Here is a 27,393-nt window from a genome sequence, read left to right as displayed (position 1 = left end):
GAGGTCAAGCGTACTCCAGCTATGGCTCTCAGTTAAAATTACTTAAAATATTTTATGGTTGGTGCACCATTTTCAAATGTCTTGTGATTAAGTGGTGATGTTAGGCAAATTACAAATGCAAGTCCTTGCAGTAAGATCTGTTCGTTCGGCCAGTGGCTTCTTTCATCATGTATTTGAGGCATAACATGCCAGAAGTGACATACAGAATCCTACACTGGGCTGTCTAAGCAAGCATGCAATATTAAGAGAGTCTTGCTTTGTGGGAAACTGAAGAAAAAGCATTCAAAACAGCTCATCTTGTCTGGAGAGGAACTGGTTGATAACATATGTAATCCTACAGAGGTCTGGGCACAGAGAGTATTATATAAAGGGTGTGCATTGCCATTAGATGGGCTTTAAATATTAAGGAGAGGTCTCACACAATGTCTCTGTCTTTAATTTTATTCTTTGACTCTGGCTTCAACTGACAGAGCCAAGTGCAAATGGCCATAACCTCAAAAAGAATAAACCTTTTATCTTCATTTGACCTCCAAACCTTGTTGATTTATCTCTGTGTGGAAGATGGAGAGTGCCTGACAAACTCAATGGTCTGTGAAACACCATAAGCACTGGACATCAGAATCTAGAAATGAGCCAATCCAGGAGGGAAATGTAACTTCTGGCCTCAGGTGTGAATCGAAAGTGAAGAATCACAGCAGGGTCTACCTGTGAAGAAGGGTTGGCATTTCTTAAGAGTATCACTGAATTGTAGACTTTAATGACTGGTTTAGACTAAAGGAAATGCTTGCAGAATGGTCTCCTGCTGGATAGACCAAAATACTGTAGCTGGTCACCAGCATAGGTTCACTTCAAAAAATGGATAATGAGGTAACCTAAGAAAATGTGCTTCATGTGGTAACATGTAAATTAACTGGCTTGTTTAAACAAACATATATATATATACAGTGCATCCGGAAAGTATTCACAGCGCTTCACTTTTTCCACATTTTGTTATGTTACAGCCTTATTCCAAAATGGATTAAATTCATTATTTTCTTCAAAATTCTACAAACAATACCCCATAATGACAATGTGAAAGAAGTTTGTTTGAAATCTTTGCAAATTTATTACAAATAAAAGATGGAAAAAATCACATGTACATAAGTATTCACAGCCTTTGCCATGACACTCAAAATTGAGCTCAGGTGCATCCTGTTTCCACTGATCATCCTTGAGATGTTTCTACAACTTGACTGGAGTCCACCTGTGGTAAATTCAGTTGATTGGACATGATTTGGAAAGGCACACACCTGTCTATATAAGGTCCCATAGTTAACAGTGCATTTCAGAGCACAAACCAAGCCATGAAGTCCAAGGAATTGTCTGTAGACCTCCGAGACAGGATTGTATCGAGGCACAGATCTGGGGAAGGGTACAGAAAAATTTCTGCAGCATTGACGGTCCCAATGAGCACAGTGGCCTCCATCATCCATAAATGGAAGAAGTCTGGAACCACCAGGACTCTTCCTAGAGCTGGCCGCCTGGCCAAACTGAGCGTTCGGGGGAGAAGGGCCTTAGTCAGAGAGGTGACCAAGAACCCGATGGTCACTCTAACAGAGCTCCAGCATTTCTTTGTGGAGAGAGGAGAACCTTCCAGAAGAACAACCTTCTCTGCAGCACTCCACCAATTAGGCCTGTATGGTAGAGTGGCCAGACGGAAGTCTCTCCTCAGTAAAAGGCACATGACAGCCTGCCTGGAGTTTGCCAAAAGGCACCTGAAGGACTCTCAGACCATGAGAAACAAAGATTGAACTCTCTGGCCTGAATGGCAAGCATCATGTCTGGAGGAAACCAGGCACCGCTCATCACCTGGCCAATACCATCCCTACAGTGAAGCATGGTGGTGGCAGCATCATGCTGTGGGGATGTTTTTCAGCGGCAGGAACTGGGAGACTAGTCAGGATCGAGGGAAAGATGAATGCAGCAATGTACAGAGACATCCTTGATGAAAACCTGCTCCAGAGCGCTCTGGACCTCAGACTGGGGCGAAGGTTCATCTTCCAACAGGACAACGACCCTAAGCACACAGCCAAGATAACAAAGGAGTGGCTCCGGGACAACTCTGTGAATGTCCTTGGGTGGCCCAGCCAGAGCCCAGACTTGAACCCGATTGAACATCTCTGGAGAGATCTGAAAATGGCTGTGCACCGACGCTCCCCATCCAACCTGATGGAGCTTGAGAGGTCAAGAAGAATGGGAGAAACTGCCCAAAAATAGGTGTGCCAAGCTTGTAGCATCATACTCAAAAAGACTTGAGGCTGTAATTGGTGCCAAAGGTGCTTCAACAAAGTACTGAGCAAAGGCTGTGAATACTTATGTACATGTGATTTTTTTCATTTTTTATTTGTAATAAATTTGCAAAGATTTCAAACAAACTTCTTTCACGTTGTCATTATGGGGTATTGTTTGTAGAATTTTGAGGAAAATAATGAATTTAATCCATTTTGGAATAAGGCTGTAACATAACAAAATGTGGAAAAAGTGAAGCGCTGTGAATACTTTCCGGATGCACTGTATATATATATATATATATATATATATATATATATATATATATATATATTATTTAACATCAATGAATGAACCTGAATACCAGGGCTGCACGATAATGGTGAAAATGATAATCACGATTATTTATATCATAGCTCTCATCTACTCCTCGCGCCACTGAACACCGGTGCCATGTGGTTACTTTAGATTTATTTAGGGCTGCAACCACTAATCGATAATTATCGATAATGGAAATAATTGACAAGTCATTTTCATTATCGATTAGTAGGATATATGCGGTGAGCACGGAGAAGCTCCCTCAGTGACATCACTTTACAGCCCATTGAAAACGTGTTGTATGATGAAACTAATTTGAAAAACAACGAAAACAAGTTGAAGCAGAAAAAACACGACCCAAGTTGTCCAGCACATGAGAGCACTTTATAAACACTTCAAAGAAGATCATAATAAGCATACAGTTTAAGGTGGAGTGGTTGCTGCATCAGGTGCATTGAAAGAGTGATTGTGCTATTTAATGCGCTTAAGAGTTGTTTCTCTTCAGTGCATGACTTACATTTTACTGCTATTTTCTAGGTTTTATAATGTACACGTTATGAATTCAAAACCAGGCGTGTATTTTGCAAAACTGTTTTTACCACATGCGTCTCCGTTAAACTTCACTGAGCAAATGAGCGCGCGCATCCTGTCAATCAAACTGATTGGTTAGAAATCGTGCAACATTATAACTCGACTTCATTTTCAATGTAATCAATTGTGCAGCTCATGGATGTCACACTGATATCTCAGAGGTCCAAGTGTGCTGGTTTTAAAATGTTTTTGATGATTTCTCTTCATCATGTAAGTGCATATAATACAATAAGCAATGATGAGACTTTTCAGCGCAAAAGTGAATCTGCACTAAGTTTACAGATGATTGTATTGTATATAACTGAATATAATGTATAATAATGCTAAAGGTCCTGATATTTGATAGTCCTCCTGATAATGCCAAATGTACAGGTGCATCTCAATAAATTAGAATGTCGTGGAAAAGTTCATTTATTTCAGTAATTCAACTCAAATTGTGAAACTTGTGTATTAAATAAATTCAATGCACACAGACTGAAGCAGTTTAAGTCTTTGGTTCTTTTAATTGTGATGATTTTGGCTCACATTTAACAAAAACCCACCAATTCACTATCTCAAAAAATTAGAATATGGTGACATGCCAATCAGCTAATCAACTCAAAACACCTGCAAAGGTTTCCTGAGCCTTCAAAATGGTCTCTCAGTTTGGTTCACTAGGCTACACAATCATGGGGAAGACTATTGATCTGACAGTTGTCCAGAAGACAATCATTGACACCCTTCACAAGGAGGGTAAGCTACAAACATTCATTGCCAAAGAAGCTGGCTGTTCACAGAGTGCTGTATCCAAGCATGTTAACAGAGAGTTGAGTGGAAGGAAAAAGTGTGGAAGAAAAAGATGCACAACCAACCGAGAGAACCGCAGCCTTATGAGGATTGTTAAGCAAAATCGATTCAAGAATTTGGGTGAACTTCACAAGGAATGGACTGAGGCTGGGGTCAAGGCATCAAGAGCCACCACACACAGACATGTCAAGGAATTTGGCTACAGTTGTTGTATTCCTCTTGTTAAGCCACTCCTGAACCACAGACAACGTCAGAGGCGTCTTGCCTGGGCTAAGGAGAAGAAGAACTGGACTGTTGCCCACTGGTCCAAAGTCCTCTTTTCAGATGAGAGCAAGTTTTGTATTTCATTTGGAAACCAAGGTCCTAGAGTCTGGAGGAAGGGTGGAGAAGCTCATAGCCCAAGTTGCTTGAAGTCCAGTGTTAAGTTTCCACAGTCTGTGATGATTTGGGGTGCAATGTCATCTGCTGGTGTTGGTCCTTTGTGTTTTTTGAAAACCAAAGTCACTGCACCCGTTTACCAAGAAATTTTGGAGCACTTCATGCTTCCTTCTGCTGACCAGCTTTTTAAAGATGCCGATTTCATTTTCCAGCAGGATTTGGCACCTGCCCACACTGCCAAAAGCACCAAAAGTTGGTTAAATGACCATGGTGTTGGTGTGCTTGACTGGCCAGCAAACTCACCAGACCTGAACCCCATACAGAATCTATGGGGTATTGTCAAGAGGAAAATGAGAAACAAGAGACCAAAAAATGCAGATGAGCTGAAGGCCACTTTCAAAGAAACCTGGGCTTCCATACCACCTCAGCAGTGCCACAAACTGATCACCTCCATGCCACGCCGAATTGAGGCAGTAATTAAAGCAAAAAGAGCCCCTACCAAGTATTGAGTACATATACAGTAAATGAACATACTTTCCAGAAGGCCAACAATTCACTAAAAATGTTTTTTTTATTGGTCTTATGATGTATTCTAATTTTTTGAGATAGTGAATTGGTGGGTTTTTGTTAAATGTGAGCCAAAATCATCACAATTAAAAGAACCAAAGACTTAAACTACTTCAGTCTGTGTGCATTGAATTTATTTAATACACAAGTTTCACAATTTGAGTTGAATTACTGAAATAAATGAACTTTTCCACGACATTCTAATTTATTGAGATGCACCTGTAATGTCTAAATTTATACCATGGTAAACATTATCTTTCTGGATAAGCATACACAAATTTTTGAAAAGAATAGTTTAGAAACATTTTATCAGTGACAATACTATTTTAAAACAATATTTAAAATAATTAAAATGTATGTAATCAGTACAAGCATATGTATATAACATAATTATGTATTTTTCAACTGAATTATAAACATTTCTATTCTGATGTCACCATTGCCCTCTGCTGGGCTGATTTTTAGTCCCACTCCATCCCAATGGATCATTTTACTCTTTAATGAACAGTACTTCTTGTAAAGTTTTACAAGTAGAGGAAAGAAACTGATCTGCATATGTCCTAAAAGTAATAATAATAATAAATTCAAACTTAACTTTTCATGATTCAGGCTTTGTTAATGTTTTGTGAGAGTACAGAATCATGAATTCAGTACTGTATAATTTCTGTTAATTAAAAAAATCATATTTTAATAAAATACAGGAAATAAATTGGGTTTTTATCCGATTAATCAAAGAAATAATCGAAGATTAATCGATTACCCAAATAATCGTTAATTGCAGCCCTAGATTTGTTTCAAATCCGAACTCAGAGCACAGCTGTTCTTTAAATTACATATATTATCAAAGCACGAGATGGAATTAATCTCATGTGCATCAAGCACAAAACAGCATATAATTATCTTCATGTGAGTTCCGACTATGTGTAAACTTACAGATCAGTGCGGCGCAAAACATCTGTGGTTCTGTTTTTTAGTGCATGCTCAAAAGTGAAACAGTGATTGGTGAGTGGCGAACTTCTGAAGAGAGTGTGATTGGTCAGGTGAGGTGAAAATGGACAAGGAAATAGCTTATGATTTGGTCTATCATCTGTAGAAACAGCCTATAATGAAAATGGAACATTTGTTCGGCCAGTCACGTTGGTGATAAGAGCAGCATAAGCATAGTTAGACGCGTGCACACCACCGCCTCTGTGTTTGACAGAAGCAGCGTGTCTCTGTCCCGCTCATTCAAGCGTCATTTCAGAGCGTCACCTTTGCGCGGCTGCATAAGACTACCTTGGAGCGTTCGCCGTTATGTTGTTCAGATTTCATTAATTGATCTATTAATAAAAAATCCTAATAATTCAAGATGCACAGTTGAAGTATGTGACTATTACAGTTAGTTAAAACAGTGGTGAAACATGAATTAGAACTATTGTGTCAGATGTGATGGAGAATGTATGCATTTTACGGACCAACAGAGGTGAAATATTCTTCTAAAAATCTTAATTTGTGTTCAGCAGAAGAAAGTCATACACATCTGGGATGGCATGAGAGTATTTTTTATTTTTGGGTGAACTATCCCTTTAACCCTAATATCTAGACTACTTATTGTAGAGCCTGTTCTTTGTGCTCACTCAAAGGGGGTGAATGAGGATTCCACCATATCACCATATCTAACTTTCGCCCTGATAACAGTAATCTCAGGACGGACTTAATGAAGAGCCCTTGTGTTCATCCAACACCACATCATGTTGAACGATGTTCTATCAGCCTGTCAGACCCTTAATCATTGGATCACACACATAAGAGAGAGGATTTCCATTCAGTGCTCTCAGAGTGGACGGATTGAGAGTTAAGTGTCTATGTGGTGTTGTGGGGAGGGACTGTAAATGTGTGTGGTGTGCTAGAGTTCACTGTAGACCATTAGTGTACTGCTAAAGCTCCAGAGGATTAGTAAGCGAAGCTCTAGTGGGATCATGAAGCAGTAATGACCCTGCTGGGGACTGTCAGAAGAATACACTAGTAGACAGTGTATAATATTTCCCTAAGAATGCAATGATAAAAAAATTATACAAACAGTACAGTGCTTCATGTTCTATGCCCTTCACATTGTTGCGCATTCATAAGTGCAAGAGAGAAGCTTGTTCACAGTGGCATGCATGTTCTCGCGCTAACTTTATTTTTTAGCACTAATCAATTCAAGTTCTCTTATAGCACTAAAGAACGGACACAGTACCGCCGCTCCCTATACGTATATTACGCAATCTGCGTAGGGCACCAGAACCTCCACCGGCTGCCCTTCCTCGCACGTTTTACGTTATTCAAGGACCCGATAGCAGGCACGGAACACAGATGATCTCCTTGCAGCACAATGTCTGATTATCGCCTCGCTAAGGATGTCAATTTTCAGACATTTTCATAATCGATCGTCTTGGAAATTAATGATCAATTAATCGATTAATCGTTAACGTTAATACAGCAAAATGCATGTGGATGACTCCAAATAATATGTGCATGTAGCCTAGTCTTTACATTTTTTTCAAAAATTAATGTATTGGCATTTTCCTCTTAAAATATTCTTAGTTCAGTGTATTTTAATACATTTAGACTATGTTTAGTACGAATTTGTGCATTATTTAATTACTGTTGAATTACTGTTATTAATAACTTTTATACTAGATATACTGTATTACTTGTATTCATATGAGTTCATTAAAACTTCACATTGTGGATTGTGGGATTGGGATATTTCGGACCTTTGGTATAATTTGTTTATTTGAAATAAAAATACAGGTGGCAGATATACCTGGTACATCTCTACATGGTATATAGACCCCCTAAATACAATAAAGATTTCATCCAGGAGTTTTCAGATTTTTTTTATCTGATATTGTGCCTTCTTCTGACAATATTTTAATCCTTGGTGATTTTAATATTCATGTTTGTTGTCCTTCTAAGCCCTAGGTCAGAGAGTTTTATAATCTTACTGATTAATTTAATCTCTCTTTATGTGTCACTGGATCCACACATGAGCATGGGCATCCACTTGATTTGGTTTTATGTATGGGTCTTCCTGTCTCCAATGTACAATACATACTGTAAATAATTATTTTTCAGACCATAAGCCTGTTGTTTTTAATGTTACATTTTCTTGCAAACCCTTAAATCATCAGTCCCCTGTTTTTTGTACCCATGTTATTACACCATTTACAGCCGGGGTGTTCTCCAGGGCTTTTGTAGCCTCCACTTCAATTGGTGCTATTGAATCTCCCCCTCCTTCTGTGGGTTCAGAGTTGGTTACTCAGTTTAATTCGGTCTGCTCCAACATTCTGGATACTGTTGCTCCATATAAGTCTAAGAGACAAAGTTAGGACACAGCTCTGGTTTAATAATAATACTCATGCTCTCAGACAGGAGTGTAGGAAGGCTGAACGCAAATGGCAGAAAGACAAGTTGCAGATATCTTATGAGATCTTGAGGGAATGCTTATCCAAGTATCAGAAAGCAGTTAAAATGTTAAGAGCAAATTATTTATCTGATATTATCTCTCAAAACTCAAACAGACCTAGAGTTTTATTCAACATCATAAATACTATACTTAACCTAGTTGCTACTGTTTTTCCTGACCCATCCACAGACACTTGTGAAAATGTTTACAACTTTTTGATTGATAGGATTGATGACATAAGATCATCCATAATACCACAAATGTATAGCCCCTCTGCTTTTATGGCATGTCCTGATATCTTCAATCTGTTCGAGCCAGTGTCCCTTTCACATCAAAAAGAGATTATCACACACTTGAAGACTACTACTTCTCCCTGTGATGTGGTTCATCCTCGCCTTCTTAAAGAGATGGTAGATGTATTGGGTCCAAGTATTCTGTCTATTGTTAATAACAGTCTGATTGATGGTAATGTTCCATTTATTTTTAAGCACTCGGTTATCCAGCCCCTTCTTAAAAAGCCCAGTTTAGATCCACTGGATATGAAACATGTTTGGCCCATCTCCAAACTACCATTTATGTCAACATTTTGGGAAAGGTAATTTTTATCCAACTTATTACATTTTTAATTAATAATGATGTTTTTGATCAATTTCAATTGGGGTTTAGACCAGGTCATAGCACAGAGTAAGCTCTCCTTAGGGTAACAAATTACATGTTGTTAAAAGTTGATTCTGGAAGTTGTGTTGCCCTGATTTTATTGGATCTTAGTACAGCTTTCGACACAATTGATCAAGCATTGCAAAGCTGAAACATACTGTGTCATTTATTGACCTTGGTAAATTAATACATGCATTTATTTAATCTCGCTTAGACTATTGCAATGCCTTATACTTGGGTATTAATCAGTCTTCCCTGTCTCACCAGCAGCTAGTTCAAAATGCTGCTGCAAGACTTTTGACCAATACCAGGAAGAGGGAACATATATTACCTGTACTGGCATCTCTCCACTGGTTACCAGTTAAATTCAGATTCCATTACAAAGTGTTGTTATATGTTTTTAAAGCTGTAAATGGAATGGCACCTGTTTATATTTCTGAACCCCTGTCTTCGTCATACACAAAGGTCTCTCAGATCAGCCAATCAACTGCTCCTAACTGTCCCTCGGTCGCATTTAAAGTGTAAAGACCGTGCTTTTTTCTGTTGCTGCACCAAGGTTATGGAATAGTTTAACACTGTCTGTTAGGTGCTCCACTTCTAGTGAGATGTTTAAAACCCACCTCGAGACCCATCTGTTCTCTTTGGCCTTTGAACGGTAGTGGTCATTTTATGTTTGTGGTTTTAATTTTTTCACAGTTTTATTTCATGGTGTTTTAATAATATTGTGTTATTTTGTTTGATATTAATGTACAGCACTTTGGTCTACACTGTAGTTTTTAAAGTGCTTTATAAATATATTTGAACTTGAATTTGAACTTGTTTACGACTAAGGAAGAAAACTAATTACATTACTGTCAACAACATTTTTCCATCCTCCAAACTAGCTTCACAAATTATTTTTAAGACTCACCTCATGCCCTCATGGTCATCAAAAATTATCTGCTGCCATAGTAACAAAGGCACAAACCTCAGCCAGGCTGCAGGAATTTTTGTTTTACGTTGTGTAAAGAGTGTGAAAACTTCACAGATATAGCAACTGGCACAAAGCCTGGTTTAGCCTACACTGCATTACACTGTACATACAGTATATAGGGGTCTTGTCCAAGTTTTGGAATTATCTGCATTTCTGTGTTAATTATTCACAAAAAGTGGTCTGAGCTTCAGCTAAGTCCTAATAATTAATAAACACAATCTACTTAAAGTAATGATAAACAAATCATTGTACTTGTTCTTGTCATATACAAATTCATCATTCAAGGTTGAGAGTTGAAAAAGTATGTGAACCTCTGGCTAATGACTTCTAAAAAAGATAAGCTGAGGCAGGTGTTTCAGCCATTGAGCTGAGGTTGTAGGTATGGACTGTTGAGGTGCCCTGCCATATAAAAACAGTACAGTCTGGGTACTGACAGAGCCTGAACTTCTCAAGACGCATGTGAACCATGCTTCGTTCAAAACAAACGTAAAAGGACTTTTCAGAGGATCAGAGATGCAAGAAGCTGGTAAAGGCTACACATTTTTTTTCTAAAGACCTGGATGTTCACCAATCCACAGTATGACAAATTGTCTACAAATGGAGGAAATTCAGCACTATTGCTTCTTCACCTAGGAATGGACGACCTGCAAAGATCATCCCATGAGTACAAAATGCAGTGATGGAGGAAGTAAAAAAGAACCCAAGGGTACCAGCAAAAGATCTACAGAAAACTCTACAAACTGTAGAAGTCTTTGTTCATATGCCCACTATAAGAAAAACACTGAACAAAAATGGTGTTCATGGGAGGACACAATGGAGGAAATCACTGCTGGCCAAAAAAACAACAAAAAAAAAACAAACACTGAACATCTCAAGTTTGCAAAAGACATCCTTGATGCTCCACAAAGTTCCTAGGATAATGTAAAGTAAACTTTTTGGCAGAAGCACACAACATTTTATTTAGAGGAAAAAGGTGCTTCACACCAACAACAAAATCTCATCCCAAGCATGTGGAGCATGGTGGAGGCAGCATCATTTTTTGGGGCTGCTTTGCTATTTCAGGGCCTGGACAGTTTGCAATCATTGAGCGAACAATGAATTCAAAACTGTATCAAGAGATTTTACAGGAGAATGTCAGGGAAGCGGTCTGTCATCTGAAATTTAAAAGAGGTCGGTGATTAAACAAGGCAATGACCCAAAACTTACAAGCAAATCAACAACAGAATGGTTAAAGAAGGAGGAATTCATGTTTTGCAATGGCCAAGTCAAGGGTCCAGACCTTAACTCAATTGAGATGTTGTGGCATGATTTGAATAGTACTTTTCATGCAAGAAATCCCAGAAATATTAATGAACTGAAACATATAGGGAGGAATGGTGTAAAATCCCTCCTCAGTGATATATATATAAGGCTGATAAAGAGCTACAGGAAATGTCTAGTGGAAGTAATTGCTGCCAAAGGAGGTTCTTCCAGTTATTTAATGCAAGGGTTTACATACTTTGCCCAGCATGGACTGGGAAAAATTAAACAACATGTTCAATAAAAACATATTAATATATTAATTATTAGGACTTAGCTGAACTCAAACCACATTTTGTGAATAATTAACACAGAAATGCAGGTAATTCCAAAGGGTTCACATACTTTTTCTCTCCACTGTAAACTAACTGTAATAGATTTAACAAGCTTTCTCTTCTCGCTATAGATGATAATGAGAATATCTTTATGGATCTAGAAATACAGATTTCAGCCTCAAATTATAAATATCTTTCTTTAGTTAACTTACATACTGTATCAACAAAGTAAAGCCACTGATGGAAAATTTGAACAGGCACTTTTGTTCGTATGACGGACCGTTCGCAAACTTTTTTCCCCTGCTACATCCTAGCAATGCACCAACCCCATTGAAATCAGTGGATTAGCAGCATTTTCTGATGCAGTGTGAATTCATGTGTGTAGGCGCCCTTACTCGGTTTCCTAACCTATCCTAACCAGACATGGTGACAACTGATAAGCAATAAAAGACATCTCTTCCATGTAAATCAGAGTTTTTGACCTAACCCGCAATGACCATGTGAAATCATAAGAAACAGGTAATTTTACTGATCACTTGGCTTTGATTTCTCTGGTTTCGTACAGGGTAGCTCCGCCAGCACTGAAATACTATTATCTTATAGTCCAAAATTCTTCTCCACATAACTGTTTATTAGCATAAACATACAATTTAAGCACATCCAGTGGTGTAATACAGTAGTGTTGTACTGAATTTAATTTAATATAATAAATACTGTAATTTTTTATTTAAATCAGCAAAAATGAATAGTACACTAAAAACACTGGATTTATACTGTATATAATGTATCATTATTTTGCATTGCAGTAATGTGGATTTTATTTTCTGCATAACAGTAATACTAATTCTTTAACCAAAATATAATTTCTTACTTTAGATTTTAGAGTGAAAAATTACAGGTATGTTTGGTTTTGGGAGATTCACCTTTACACTGCTTTCTGATATCTTTGCCACAGCTGTGTTTTATTGTGCCCTTCCACGGGCTCCTCGTGCTTGTAAGCAGTGTGTAGGTGTGTTGGTAGGGGGGTTTTGCTGGTCAGATAAAAGTTAATCCTGTCTTAACGTGTGGAAGGAGAGAAATGGTCTGGAGGCGATCTAAGCATTAAAGCAAAACTTGTTTCCACCCAATCTGCTAAGTGAAAATAAAGATAAATGAGAGCATTAGAGAGACGCTATGACTCTGTGGTTTGAGGAACAAGGCAGCTGCTGAGCGTCTGAAGTTCTAATGTTTGAAAGCATTCTGTTGATTAATATCGACATCAACACACAAAGGGTGAGACCTTGAATGTAAAAGCCTTACAAGGCTATATTACTGACATATGTGTTCCCTTCTATTGTTTAAAAAAGCATTTATTGTTAATGATCTCTGAAGTCTGTATGGTATGTTTTCATTTTTCACTCGTCCATCAGCTACTGCATCTGTCAATCTGTCAGCGAGCTCTTTGTGTACACATAGAGAAGTGTCATAAACAACACAAAGACAGAAAAACAAGAGAGAAGTCCATCAATGCCAGTCACAGATGGCAGACAGGACTGATGGGAAGACAGATGCATTATGATGATGGCCACTGTAAGTGGAAGGGAAGGAACTGAAAGGTAAGGAAAGTAAAGGAAGGAACATAGAAAGGTAAGGAAAATAGAAAAAAAGAAAAATTTAAAGGAAAGGAAAATGAGAAAAGGCAAGGAAAAGAAAAGGGGAAAAGGCAAGGATAATGGAAAGGAAAGGGGACATAGCAAGTTAACTGGAAAGGAAAAGGAAAGGAAAAGGGGAAAAGGCAAGGAAAAAGAATAGAAATGGGGAAAAGGCATGGAAAGTGGAAAGAAGAGAAGAAAAGGCAAAGAAAAGTAAATTGAAAGAAAATATAACATTTCTCCTATCGTTTCCAACACACTAGTTTATAGTGTATAATGCATAATTATATCTAGACATCAGAGCTAAGATGTTCCAAGTAAACATGGTATCTAGAGTGGAAAAAAATACAGTCTATTTCTCTTGTTATCTGTTATCTCACAACAGCTTGCAGATAGGCTCTTTAATAGAATTCGACAGAAGGTTGTAGCCTGCTTTCAGGAAATCCTCCCCCTGCTTATACCGGAGTGTGCCTCTGACTGTGTAGCTGAGGGCTAACTGTACAGTCTGTGTTGGAACTGCTTTGGTAGAATAATATGTATCCGGTACCTGGTGATGTATTATACTGTAATAGAGCTCAATTTTGAGGTCAATGAAAATCTGTGAAAGTCACTGAAAATGGCATGAGAAAGGGGATGAAATTTAATTGTACCCAATTATACCTTCTCATTCTCTATTTTTGTCATTTTTAATACCAAGCTTTGTTTCCACAGGTCAAGAGCAGGTAAGAGAGTTTAGACATAAGTGGCATAATTTGAAAAGTACATCTGTGGTCTCAGTCAGGGTAAAGTATCGGTCTTCATCTCGTATTTATAAAATCAGGATTGCTCCATGATAAGAATGATATTCTGAGGGGAAAACAGACCTCTGTGGTGCATTATAGGGCATAGTTAATGAATCCATGATCAAATGTGATTTGATTGGACTAAGCGGGGGGCTGCTCGGTTGGTGTTGCACTTTTCTGTATCAATTAACATCCGAGTTGACAAAAAACAGATCAGAAAATGCTATACTTTGGTGTCTGGTATTCAAAATGCAAATTTACCAATCTGGTAATGTGGTGTCTCACAGTAGGGAGTGTGTTTGTTGGTGTATGTGTGTGTGTTAGTGGTTGATATGGAGCACATATCAAATAGCTTGTTGGCTATTTTGAAATCATACAAAAATATTTTTATATTTATGCTTTTTCCTGTGCAAAACTGGCTGACACAATGCAACGGTGTTGTGGGGTGTTGCCTAGGGCACTGCTAAGTAGTTGCTAAGATATCCTGGTTGGTAGCCAGGGCATTGCTAAGTGGTTGCTAGTTGGTTGCTCACTTGTCCAAGAGCCCACTCCTAAGTCTTTATGAGATTCTGTATGATATGCGTAAAACTAGGGCTGAGGAAAAAATCGATTCTGTTACAAATTGCAATTCTTGAGCCAAACAATTTTAAATTAGTCTCCCTGATGAAAAATCTATTTTTTTTATTTAATAAATAAAAAAAAAAAAACTTGTTTATCTTAATGTTGCAATGATTAACAGATAAATATGGGAAGTTATATTTGTGCAGAGTTCCACACAAACAGGTTTTCTCTCTGAGAAGTTTTGTCTCTTTAATTCTTTACGTTTAGTCCTTTAATGCACCGCTGCTACAGCCATCAAAGCACCGTTTGTTCACTGTGGGACGTCAAAATCCTCTGCTGTGATCAGTGTTCCTGTTATTATGCATAATCCAAAAGTTTATTTGAGAGGTGTTGTGGAGAGTATTTGTCAGAAGTCATTCTGCAGATTATGTCTGACACTGCTTTATTAAAAAGTTTAGCTGTAAAAAGGCTCATCAAACTGTTGGATGCCGTAAACTACATGTTTCACGCCACTGCAGTATTTCTAATCGAACAGCCAGTGTATTCATGCGCAGTGTCGACAAGTAATGCCAACAGACACAAAGACGTGTGCTTGAAGAAACACACCTGATTTTATTTTAAAGAAAAGACAAAAGAAATGCAGGTGATGCACGTGTCTGATTTGCTTTTTTTGTTTAGAACATGATTTGCTCATTGGCGCCAGTGTGCGCAGTGAGATCGTGTCTCATGGATCAAGCGTAAATGGTGAGTTCTCACCTTTTTTTTTCTCTGTTCTTCAATATATATTTCTTTCTGAGAAAAAGAACTTAAAGTTTATCTTTTTTGAAGTTTTTATATTTAAACATCTAATCGTAATCTTTACAGAATCGCAAAATCGCAATACATATGTAATCGGCTAAGAAATATCATTGTAATATCGAATCGGGAGGACTGTGGCAATTCCCAGCCCTACGTAGTACCCCTTTCATGGGTTTTAAAAAGTACTAAAAGCTGCTGATGGTTCAACATGATCACACAGGAAATTGACATATTGTTTCTGAAAGTTTATGTGCCCTAAAATCAACCCCATTCAGCCAAATTATTCACTAGTGCCATCCCTCGTCAAACATTTTTGCATCAATTCAAGCATGAACACATTTCCCTCTCTCTTTCCTTTAGCCTGATAGTGTATTGTGCGCACAATCTCTGAGACATGGGTTCTGGTTCAGTGGAACCAGGAAGTACAGCAGTGGTTCTCAACTGGTGGGTTGTGACCCAAAAATGTGTGTCAGGTCTGTTCTGAGTAAAAATTGGCATAGTTAGCAAAATATAAAAGCTAAATAAATAGGCTTATCAACTGCAAAAGGGATGCGAAAACACTTTCCATATCTTTTGTTGTAAATATCAAAGGCCATATGTCCAATCAATCTCAGCTTCTTCTGTCACTTGGCAGAAACCAGGCAAATTACAGTGAAAACAACATCATCTCAACTCATCCACAAAAACCATGAATAACACTATCCAAGGTAAAAGAAAATATGATCCAGACTACATTAAATACAGGCTCAATTACAGCAAGAATATATATATTTTTTGAATGTCATTTCAATAACTGAATATTGTTATGCCTAAGTTTACAGAAATATTCATCAATTTTAAAGTTTGATTTTTGTTTACTTTTCTATGATAATCAATTTTGCTACTGTGTTGAGAACTGATGAGTTGTAGAGGATTTTATTTTAAATATTACAAATTACAAAGGGGACTGATGTTTCAGGGGGATGCATGGAGAAGCATAAAAAAACAGAAAGATACATGCTGTCCTTGTTGATCTGGAGGGCGTCCTCTCTGGACCTCAAGAACACCTTGTTCATGCACAAGGGAGACTTGTCTCTTAAGGCTAATTTATACTTACTGGGTGAACAGGCTTCTTTTATTTCAACTAAAAATGCTGATGAAATGCACTGACATTTTTGTTCTGTCAAGGTGTTTGTTTGAGGATATTTCTCCTGTTCAAGCACAACCCTGAATTACTTGACCTAGGAGAACTCGACTGGTCGAAGACCATTGATGATTGCTTAAAACTAATGTGGGTGTAGTTAGGACTCGACGTTTTTTTATTTATTTTTCTCAACTTCTCATTTTAAAATGATGCAACACATAGTATAAATGCAAGCTTCATTCACCCAGGGTGCTTTAGTTCCTTCAGGAGAAAAAACTGGCTTCTTCAATTGTATATATTAGGCTTTATAGGAGTGGTGCACTGCTGCCGTTATGGCTGTTGTGATAAGGCAATAATAGCTTAAGATGTGCCTCACCATACAGTGCCAACAGAACTTGTTCCCCTTGGTTCTCGTGCCACAAGCTCCAGTCGTGAGCCAGACTCTGGGATGCCAATGAGATGGCTAGAGGCAGAAATTCCATCATAAGAAGTCAGCAAACTGATTTGGAATTCAAATCCACCAGCACATACTTGTGCCAGCACAAAGAAAGCTAAAATTCAAGCGCATTCTAATGCTTTCTGCCCAGTTTATACAACTAAATTCAGTACTTGGATGGAAATTGAAATTCTGTCATCATTTACTCATCCTCATGTCATTCCAAACCTTCATGACTTTCTTTCTTCTATGCAACTCAAGAAAGAACTTTTGAAGACTGGGGCTGTCAGTGTAAGTCATACAGGTTTAAAATAACATGAGGAAGAGTAAATTATTTAAAAAAAAAAAAAAAAAAAGAATTTCGATTTTTAGGTGAGCTACCCTTTTAACCATTCAAGTTTGCTGTAATTACATATTTTATGTTTATTTTGTGTCTTGTCGTGCCTAATTCTTGAAAATCCCATCCAGATTAAAAGAAAAAATTCACAAACTCAAGTCCTGTTATATAATCCAACAAGTACAGTATCTGGTGAACACACAAATCTTTCAGATCTCTTTCTATCTGATTTAACCAAAGGCCGGAAAACAAATAACCTTTAAAGTAAGTTACTCTGTAATAACAGCACAAGCCTCTGTTCTCAGTAATGGCTTCTCTTAATTGCAGGGGTAATATGTCATGCCTCAGGCAGTGGCACGTATATTTAATGATGTGGAATACAATAATCCTCCTGTACCACAATATGTGGTTGCATGTCACATACTGGATTGAAAAAACAATCAGTTATGTAACCAAGAAACACACAGTTGACAAACAAACAGTTGCTCTAAAACAGAGGTACACAATTAATGTTCCAAGAGGTCCGGTCCCTACATTTCCTTCCCAGCAAAGGTCTGGATAATAATACGTAGCTTAAACAGTGTCATATAGCTATGAATTATATACAATATATATATTTTTAATAGTTTTTATAACTTGCCATGTTGGCAGCAATAGTATTTTGTATATATATATATATATATATATATATATATATATATATATAAAAAGAAGTAAATCCTAAACAGTCAAAATAGTCTCTTCAAAACTGGGCAGGGATGAGGACATTGGGGGTCCAAAGACAGCCAAAGTAGTGGGGTCTGAGGGATCTTCTACAAAAAGATTAAAATATTTCATCAAGACTTCATCAGTCGAGGACACTTGGATATTAATATTAAAAGATAAGATCAACAGTTCATTTTGAAGCTGAATGACAGCAGTCCAGTTTTTGTGTTTAAATATTTTTATATTCAGAATATATGGGACGTAAGAGGCCTTTTGACAGACAATAAAACACTGTAAAGGGGTTCAGAGGTGTCCCCTGGGAAAAAATGTATAAAAATGTAAAAGTCTGAATGGACCATTTTATATTTTCCTTAAAGTGAGAGTCTACTAACAAACAAACAAACAAACAAACAAACAATTTACATAAAAACAGTGAAGCATTAAAATAATGATTGCTTAATTGAAGTATAAAAAGGCTTTCCTTGGCACCCATGCTTGTGATTAATTTTCACAAAATTAGAACAAAAATCTGTTTGCTTACTATGAAAGGCTCGTAACGTGCTGATTAATGAAGCTAAATTTAGACAGAAAAAAAAACTTTATTGTCTAAAAGGCGCCACGTTAACTTGTTCTGACACAGACCTGGCTTAGCTGAGCCATCTGAATCACATATCAGACAGTTTCACTTTGCTTCATTTTTGTTTTCTGCAGTGTTTAAGCAAAAGATGCCAGTATCTGTAGCGTTGTCTCCGCTACTGTTGTTAAAATAACCGTACCTGCAACTACGTACAGTAAATTAGGCTTTATGCGACGCCTCTATAGTGGGGAGAGAGGCAGCGCGTGGAGAGCAGGAATAAAAGCGAGTTCATCGCTAAGAATAATCGCGTAGCGCTGGACGCACTTTATTCCAGCGAGAAATATTTCTCTCTAATGCTGAGCGCGCTTTATTCACGCTCCGCGCGCATATACACGTATGCTTACACAATCACTTAGCCAGGTGTCACATAACTAGCACAAAGATTTAGATCTTGGTCCAGATTGATTGTCCTTTGATCCAGATCTGGACCTGAGTCCACCTATTGAGTACCCCTGCTCTAAAATCTCTCGGTACATCTCTTCCCATCTCTTTTTCAGGCTATGATAGAGTTATTCAGTAGGGTTATGCATTACTAAAAAGATCATGGTAGATCGATCTGAGACCCAGTAAAGAATAAATTCTCTTTTTGTTGCCTTTGCAAAGTGAAGAGGTCTTTTTAGAGTTGCGGATTTTTACTTGTCCACCGTTGAAAGGTTCTTACACACTGACAGCAATTTATCTCTGGAGGTTGCCAAGTTGTTTTACTGTTGGTTGCTAGCAGGTGTACTGCTGCATCCTACTTAACTGCTGTATCCAACTTCATCAGGAGGCAGATCATGTGAATTCCACTGTCTGCACTCCCATTGGTAGTCACCACAGAGCGCATTTGTATACAGTTAAAGCTGCATGTGTAATTTTTCAAAAAACATTTTTACTTTGCGCTGCAAAAAAAAAAAAAAGCTCTGTGCCAAAACTCTCATCGCACTGTTGCGTCTGATGCGCTCCTGCTACGCGGCAACGCGCTGCTCACGCTCCCAGTGTGAATACTTTAGCATGTTGACATCAAAAAAAATTTGCTCTCGCTTGCGGTGTGAAGCAGACCTAAGTATGGCATTTGTAGGTTGATTTCCCCTAAAAGTTTAAACACTGTGGCTCTGTGACACTTTCATCATCACTCTGTTTGTTTGAGTGGCCCAACATAGCGACACTGGCTAAACCAATGGCATGAGAGTTGACAAATAATTTGCCAAACAATGGAAGATTGGGGGGTGGGGTGTTTGAGAAAGCTGTTTGGAAACAGTCATTATTTTTGCAATTCTCTTTGATGTTGCTAGTGGCAAAGAAAAGACCCCTTTAGACTCATTAGAGTGGAGACCAGAAGACCTACAGTGTACCACCAGGAATCTGTCATTTAATGTAGTAGCAGTGCATGGAAATCACCAGGGGCAGACAACTCTATGGACCTGATTCCCTCATACAGCCAACATAGGCACTCATGGGAAATTTGAAGATTGCATCAGTCCAAGTGGCTTGTTTTTCCCAAAGCATCTGTGTTTAGCTGATTCGAGTCAACAGGTCAGAGTGGCTATCAGCACTAGTGACAGATAGGTGGTATTTAGTGTGAGCAACAGTGAGACAGGTCTAATGAGAATTTGTCATTTTATTAGTACCAATTTACAATACGGTTCTATTCATTAGTTAAATCATTAGGTATCATGAAACTAACAATATATTATATATTATAACCAAAGAATGGACAATACATTTTTACAGCATTTACTGATCTTGGTTAACGTTCATTTATAAATATACTATTGTTAAAATAGTCAACTTAGTTCACTAAAGGTTTATCTCAATCAACAGCATTTGTTGTATAATGTTGATTACCACAAAAATTATTTCAACTTAAAAGGCAAAAATTTGTTTACAGTGGTTACAGTGAGGCACTTACAATGGAAGTGAAGTGGGCCAATATTTGGAGGGTTTAAAGTCAGAAATGTGAAACGTATAATTTTATAAAAGCACATACATTAATTCTTCTGTTAAAACGTGTATTATTTGAGCTGTGAAGTTACTTAAATCATAATTTCTACAGTTGTTTTAGTGTTTACAGTGTTACGTTGTCATTGTTAAATTGGATAACTATACACAGAAATATTAGTAAGTGATTTTTTCACTCTAAAATCATGTTTACCTGATTACGTCTTATGGCTATAGCCACAAGCAACAATAAGTATTTTAACGTTTACGGATTGGCTCACTTCTAAATGCCACGCTGTAACCAAGTTTTTGGCTTTTTTTTTTTAAGAAAAGGAAGGGCAATCAAAATAAATTTTTGTGGTAATCAACATTATGCCACAAATGCTGTTGATTGACCTTAACTGGTTTGTACCTGGAATATTCCTTTAATGTTAAAATCTATTAAGTATAAAAATTAAGATTGAACTTGAAGACAAAACTCATTTAACTGGCATGATAGTAGTATTCGTTGTTAATTCATGTTGACTATTTCATTAACTTCACATATAGATCCTTACTGTTCAGTTTTTACATTTTATTTTGTATTCTGTTGACTAGTTTGAACAATATGCACTATCAATCTATACTAATGTCAAACAAAGTAATCCACTGTGTATTTGCAATTGCTGAATGTGCCTCTCTCTCCCATGTCTATCTGAGAAAATACCGATCCAATTTTGTCTGGATTCAGCTCTTAATTAAGCACTGAAACAAAAGACTGCTCCTTTTGCAATCTGTCCAGTAGTACTTAGTTCCTAAATGGTTTGTCGGAAGAGCAGAGTCACCATTTGCCAAATGTTTGTGGAAGTTCCTTATAATCCATCTGTTGCGTTAGCGTGCAAAAAGCAAGTTTGTTCCCTCAGAGACAATTGTTTTGCTTCCACTACAAGTTCTTTCTCTGTGGAGATCCCTGTGAGACTTTCAAACCATTAAATGCTCTGGGAAATTAGTATAATTGGTTTATTTGTATTTCATGAGTCGCATAACAAACATGTCAATTTAAGATTTAATTTGTTTCTGTTGTGTGACTAATATATGTACTGTGATTCAGACAACAGTAGGTGTGTGTTTTGGAAAGTAAAGAGAATGAGAGAATGGTAGGAGAGCTATGATTTAGAGCGGCCACATTTGTTGCACACCAATGAATCACAGCACAATAGCTCCATGCTAATCTATCATCATAAAACATGGGCACACCACACGCATACGCACAATCCTCTAGTTTAACGATCACACTCATAGAAACAGCATCTACATGCATTACATTCCCTCATAAGGGGGTGAAGGACTGGTTATTTCGAGCAGCGAATTTGATCAACCTGTGACACAGACGTCGTTGTGTATGAGCAAGTGATAACGATTACTGCAGTCAACAGCAAAACCATGCAGTTACACAATGTCAGAGATGTGCTTCTTAATCTTTGCATGTTTATAGTACACCAAAAATGAACATACCGTCATTAACTCACCCTCATATTGTTCCAAACCCATATGACACAAAAGTAGATGTTCGGCAGAGTGTTAGTTTCAGTCACCATTCCATTTCATTGCATGATGCCCCTCAGGACAACATGAGAGTGAGTAAATGATGACAACATTTTTTGTTTTTTGTGTGTAATCTAACCCTTAAATATTACACAGAGCAATCTATTTTTTGGCGGCCCAATTTCTGTTCAATACTATCACTCCATCACTCAGTTCTCTCACCGGGGCTTGCATGGAGGTCGGAGGTTAACATCTGTCAGCATCAGATCAGTCCGTGCTATGCCAGTGGCATACGGGATTAGATCCAAACCCCATCGTCGCAGCTCTCCATCACCACTCATACACACATTGAGTGCTCCACTGTATAGATTAACCCCACCCAAGACAGAGCATGATAATGATAAAATAACCACACAAGACTGCAGGGCTGTATCTAATCTAGTCTACAGGCTGCCATGATTGAAAACCGGACTCCAAATGGAGAGAGAGGCAGAGATCCATAATAGGATTTACATCTGGGACAGACAGGAGCTCTACAGATACAGATATAGAACAAGAGCTGATGAGTAACACCTGATGCCCACATGAATCACTTTAAAGTTTCATTGATCACTGGAATAAGCAGAAAATACAGACAGATGCTTTGATATAACACTATAGGGTGCAAATCACAAACAGCCGAACATGAGTGTGAGCTCACACCTTATGTATATGGCTGGACACAGCCCAGAAGCACAGTCTGTGTTGACGATAACACTTTGGCTGGGTGAAAAATATCTTTTGATATTTGATATTTATCACGGTTTTTATGTATTTGCTCTAAAAGTTCTTAAAAAGGTGACTTTTTTTTGCAATCAGAGCAATCATTATTTTAAGCAAACGGCAACAAATAGATTGAAGATATTTAACGTTAGAAATGCAATACAGTAAAATCTAGTTTAAATAATCAAGGCACTATTTTAACATTAAATGAACACAAGGTAGAATAAATGTAATCGTTTTCATTTCTATAACATTACAAAGTAATAAACAGCAATATTTACCTACATGTAATTTTACTAAAATATTTTTATATATACAAAAAATTCTGCATGGAATAATGTTTTTTAGAATGATGACTCAAACGAGCCCTTGAACCACAGTTTTGATCGATTTATTGAAACAGACAGTTTGAACTGACTCACAGAACTGAATCAAACTTATCAAATCTAACGCTGTTTTTGCTACTGAAGTTTTGGTAGCACTTTATAATAAGGTTACATTTGTTAACATTAGTAAATGGATTAGGTATCATGAACTAACGATGAACAATATACAGTATGTTTACAGTTTTTGCTAACCTTTGTTAATATTAATTGGTAACACTTTACAATAAGGTTCAATTCTTTAACAGTTAATGCATTAAGTATCATGAACAAACAATGAACAATATATTTTTTACAGCATTTATTAATCTTGGTTAATGGCAGTTTATAAAAATACAATTGTTCATTGTTAGTTCATGTTAGTTCATAGTGCATTAACTAGTGTAAACAAATACAATTTTTGATTTTAAAAATGTATTGGTATATGTTGATATTAACATTAACTAAGATTAATAAATGCTGTAAAATTATTGTTCATTGTTAGTTCATGTTAACTAATATTGTTAACTTATGTTAACAAATGCAACCTTATTGTAAAGTGTTATATATAATAGTTATATATAGTGTTAAATATAACTGTTCATTCTAAGTTCAAAATATATGAACTAATGTTGGCACATATAACTTAAAATTAAAAGAAAATATCAGTATACTGTATGTTGTCATTAACATTATTGTTCATTGTTAGTTCATGTTAACTGATGTCATTAAACCTAAAAAGTTTTTTAAGAGGCTCGGGAGTGGAGCAATTTTTGTGAAAAATATTGAAATATATGCCAGATTTGTATATAAAATCTGGCATCAACTCACAATCTTTATCTAAAAGTAAAAAAAAGCAGCATTTTTTGAGAAGGCAGTTGACCTTGATGCAAGCGCTCCTATCTTTTTAATGTTATTTACATGATTTCTACAAGCTATAAAATAAAAAAAAAATAAAAGCAATTTTTCAAGGAAAGAAAACAAGGAAATGCATTATGTGGGTCCTAATGTGTTGGAAAATAGCAATGAATACATTTTTAGAGGTACCTTTATATGCTTGCCCTTTTTGGGGTTAACTAATGTTAACGAATGTAACCTTATTTTAAAAATGATACCGAAATTTCAATCAAAGACACTTTAAAAACATCTCTGTCTTAAAGCTCTAATACTCGCAAGTTCCGAGACAAGGAACAATAGCGAAATTAATCTAATGGCACGCTCTTTTGGAAACTAAATGGGCAAAAAAAGCATGTTTCAAACATCATGAAATTCACAATGTTGCTTTATTTTAAATTGCCACTAAAATCATGGCAAATATCTTGTGAATATTTTATATATCTTCCAGCCCTAGTTAACACTATGTCCATTTGAACCTAGAGAATCCCAGCTACTAAAACCACAGTCATTTCCAGGCATTCAATCAAAGCTACCAAAGTGGAGCTTTATTCATCTAGGTGGACTAAAAGCAAACAATCTTTTCTGAATATGTCTAAATAAGTGAACACCGAGTAATTTGAGATTAAGTTGATGATGGCCCGCAAAGAAACAGCAATTTTAATATATGAAAAATTCCACATGGAGATTTGCGTGAAATGTTTTGAAAGATGATTCAATCTAATCCTTAATAACAGTTGTGAATCAATTCATTGAATCTGACAGTTTGAACTGACTCCCGTAATTGAACTGACCAAATCTAATGCTAAATTTGCTGAAGTTTAAAACATCTAATAGCACTACTAAAACATCTGTCTAAACATTCTTATACTCACAAGTCGCAAGACAGGAAAAATCTTGACAGTAATCCAATGACAGCTTTTTCGGAAACTTAATGGTCAACTTAAAAAGTGCATTAAAATCATCATTATATTTATGACGTTGCTCCATTTCATATCGCCAGCAAAATCATTGCAAATATGTTGTGAATAATCGATTGTCCAGCCCTAGCTAACACTATGTCTATATAGGTGGCAATATTTGAACAGAGAATCACAGTCTCTACAAAAACAAAGGCATTCAATAAGAGCTCCTAAAGTAGCTTTCCTGACTATGTCTAAGTGAAGGCACAGATGAATGGAGAGGAATTCACACAGGATGAAGAGGAATCTGAGACAGAGCTGATAATGTCTCGCACAGCAACAGTTGTCATTCCAGAGTGATATGGAGAAAGAGAGAGTAAGAAACAGAAATCTACTCACTGGAGTCGTCTGAATCGTAGCCCTCCACATCTGGCTCTTCCTCCTTCTTGCTGGCCACGAGAGCGGTGGCTCCAAAGGCTTGGTCCAGGTCATCTTCTTCCTGGTTGGGGTCCACGGCCGGGCCCTCGGACTTCTGGCTGGTGGATGTGCTCCGCAGGGATCCGGTACGGCTAAGGGCCGGAGGGGCTGTGGGAGGGAGACCCCGTGGGTAACGGGGGAAATAATCAGAGATCTGCTTGATTGGCTGAATGGGACCTGGACATACATCAATGGCCATGTGCTCCTGGATGCTGATGGTCGTCTTCTCGCCTTTGCGTTGTGTCATTCATGCAGCCCTTTTGTGGATGTGCCACCACCCCAAAACCCAGCAAAGGGGTTGGAGGGTGGTAACAATATAAAAAAAGCAAAGAAATAAAATAAAAAATAAAGAAAAGAAAATGTAAAGACCAAAAAACTAAAACAGAATCTTCTTTTCTCACGTGTGATCTGTTAGAGTCCCCGAAGAGCAGTAGAGCGTGTCTTTGTGTGTTATGTGTGTGTGCATGTGTGTGAGAGTTTGCGATTGCAGCGGTGGGCTACATAAGAGGCTGCGGACTGTTCCAGCACACTGTGGTCATGCCGTCTGTCTTTGAGCTGTGCTCAGATCACTACAGCATGCTAAGACTGTTACCGGGATGAATGCATGTGGGAGATAGAGAGAGAGAAAGAGAGAGAGGGAGGGAGGGGACAGGATTATAGAGAGGGACAAGGGACTGGCTGATGTCATTGCTTAGCAACATGATGGTAAACAGGAACCAGGAGCGCACCTACTTAATTATGCTATTAGTCCATCTGTTAGAGAGAGAGAGAGAGAGAGGCTTTCAGTCAAGTGCGTGACTAAAGCTTCACCACAGACACGTGGCATGTGCTAAATTCAGTTGCAGTTAAGAGCAACAGGTGCTAAATGCCTAAGGTCACATGTTCATATGTGTCAATTCTAGAATAATCTGACTACTACAAATACAAGAAGGTGGCTAAAAAGAAATGCAATATACATAACTCAAAATGACCCTGAAAATATTTGGTCACTTAAGCTACACTTGATGTATGAATATAGTCTCATTAGATGACAAAATATTACATAAAGTGGCATTTCTTTTGTCCATAGTTAATGTGATAAATTACACCTGTGGCTATTCTGCTAAGACACCAGTGTGAACTTGAGGGATACTGAATTCATACATCCAAATGTATCAAACAAAGGGGCATTTTCTTACAGAAAGATAGCAAAACACACTTCAAGCAAAGCATGTCACTTAAATAAGTTTGTTAGGTTTTAAAATGATAAAACAACAGATTTACGGTTCGAAATAAAGACAAAGTATTTGCACACTTTCAGTGTGTCAAACGTTGGTGGAACACATTGTATTAGTAACATGTTAGTAGAGCATGTTATTAACATAATCAACTACATGTGGTTTAGACACCTGTGTTAACCTCAGAGGAACTGACTTCCACAAAAAATGAAATTGGGACCAGTTGGTTACAAGTTATTGCAAAAATAGGGTTAGGTTAAAAGTGAAAAGGTCTAGAATAATTTATTTTCAGCTTCAATGCATTCTTCCATACATTCTTCTTTTTTTTTTTTGGATTTTCTCCCCTTTTCTCCCCAATTTGGCATGCCCAATTCCCAATGCCCTCTAAGTCCTCATGGTGGCGTAGTGACTCGCCTCAATCCGGGTAGCGGAATCTCAGTTGCCTCCGCGTCTGAGACAGTCAATCTTCGCATTTTATCATATGGTTTGTTGAGCACGTTACTGCGGAGACCTAGCGCGTGTGGAGGCTTCACGCTATTCCCCACAGCATCCACGCACAACACACCACGCGCCCCACCGAGATCGAGAACCACATTATAGCGACCACGAGGAGGTCAACCCAACGTGACTGTACCCACCCTAGAAACCGGGCCAACTGATTGCTTAGGAAGCCTGACTGGAGTCTCTCAGCACACCCTGGATTCAAACTTGCGACTCCAGTTGTGGTAGTCAGCGTCTTTACTTGCTGAGCTACCCAGACCCCTGAATCCATACAATCTTAAG

General features: G+C 37.6%; 1 protein-coding gene across 5 annotated transcripts in view; it reads right to left on the bottom strand.

The window, feature by feature from the left end:
* doc2b (double C2-like domains, beta) overlaps nucleotides 1–27,393 on the bottom strand; it is a 277,442-nt gene that overhangs the window by 105,163 nt on the left and 144,886 nt on the right. For 4 of the 5 annotated variants that reach the window (XM_051696116.1, XM_051696118.1, XM_051696115.1 and 1 more), the window contains one exon: nucleotides 25,316–25,501. In XM_051696116.1, coding sequence (XP_051552076.1) covers nucleotides 25,316–25,501 — 186 coding nt within the window. Of the gene's footprint in view, nucleotides 1–25,315; nucleotides 25,954–27,393 lie in introns of those variants that run through there. The other variant, XM_051696119.1, reaches the window with a different exon arrangement.

Source organism: Myxocyprinus asiaticus, chromosome 4, assembly GCF_019703515.2.
Source record: "Myxocyprinus asiaticus isolate MX2 ecotype Aquarium Trade chromosome 4, UBuf_Myxa_2, whole genome shotgun sequence".
In the NCBI taxonomy this organism is placed as follows: domain Eukaryota; kingdom Metazoa; phylum Chordata; class Actinopteri; order Cypriniformes; family Catostomidae; genus Myxocyprinus; species Myxocyprinus asiaticus.
The sequence above is the reverse complement of the archived record's forward strand: the minus strand, read 5'-3'. Positions and strand labels throughout refer to the sequence as shown.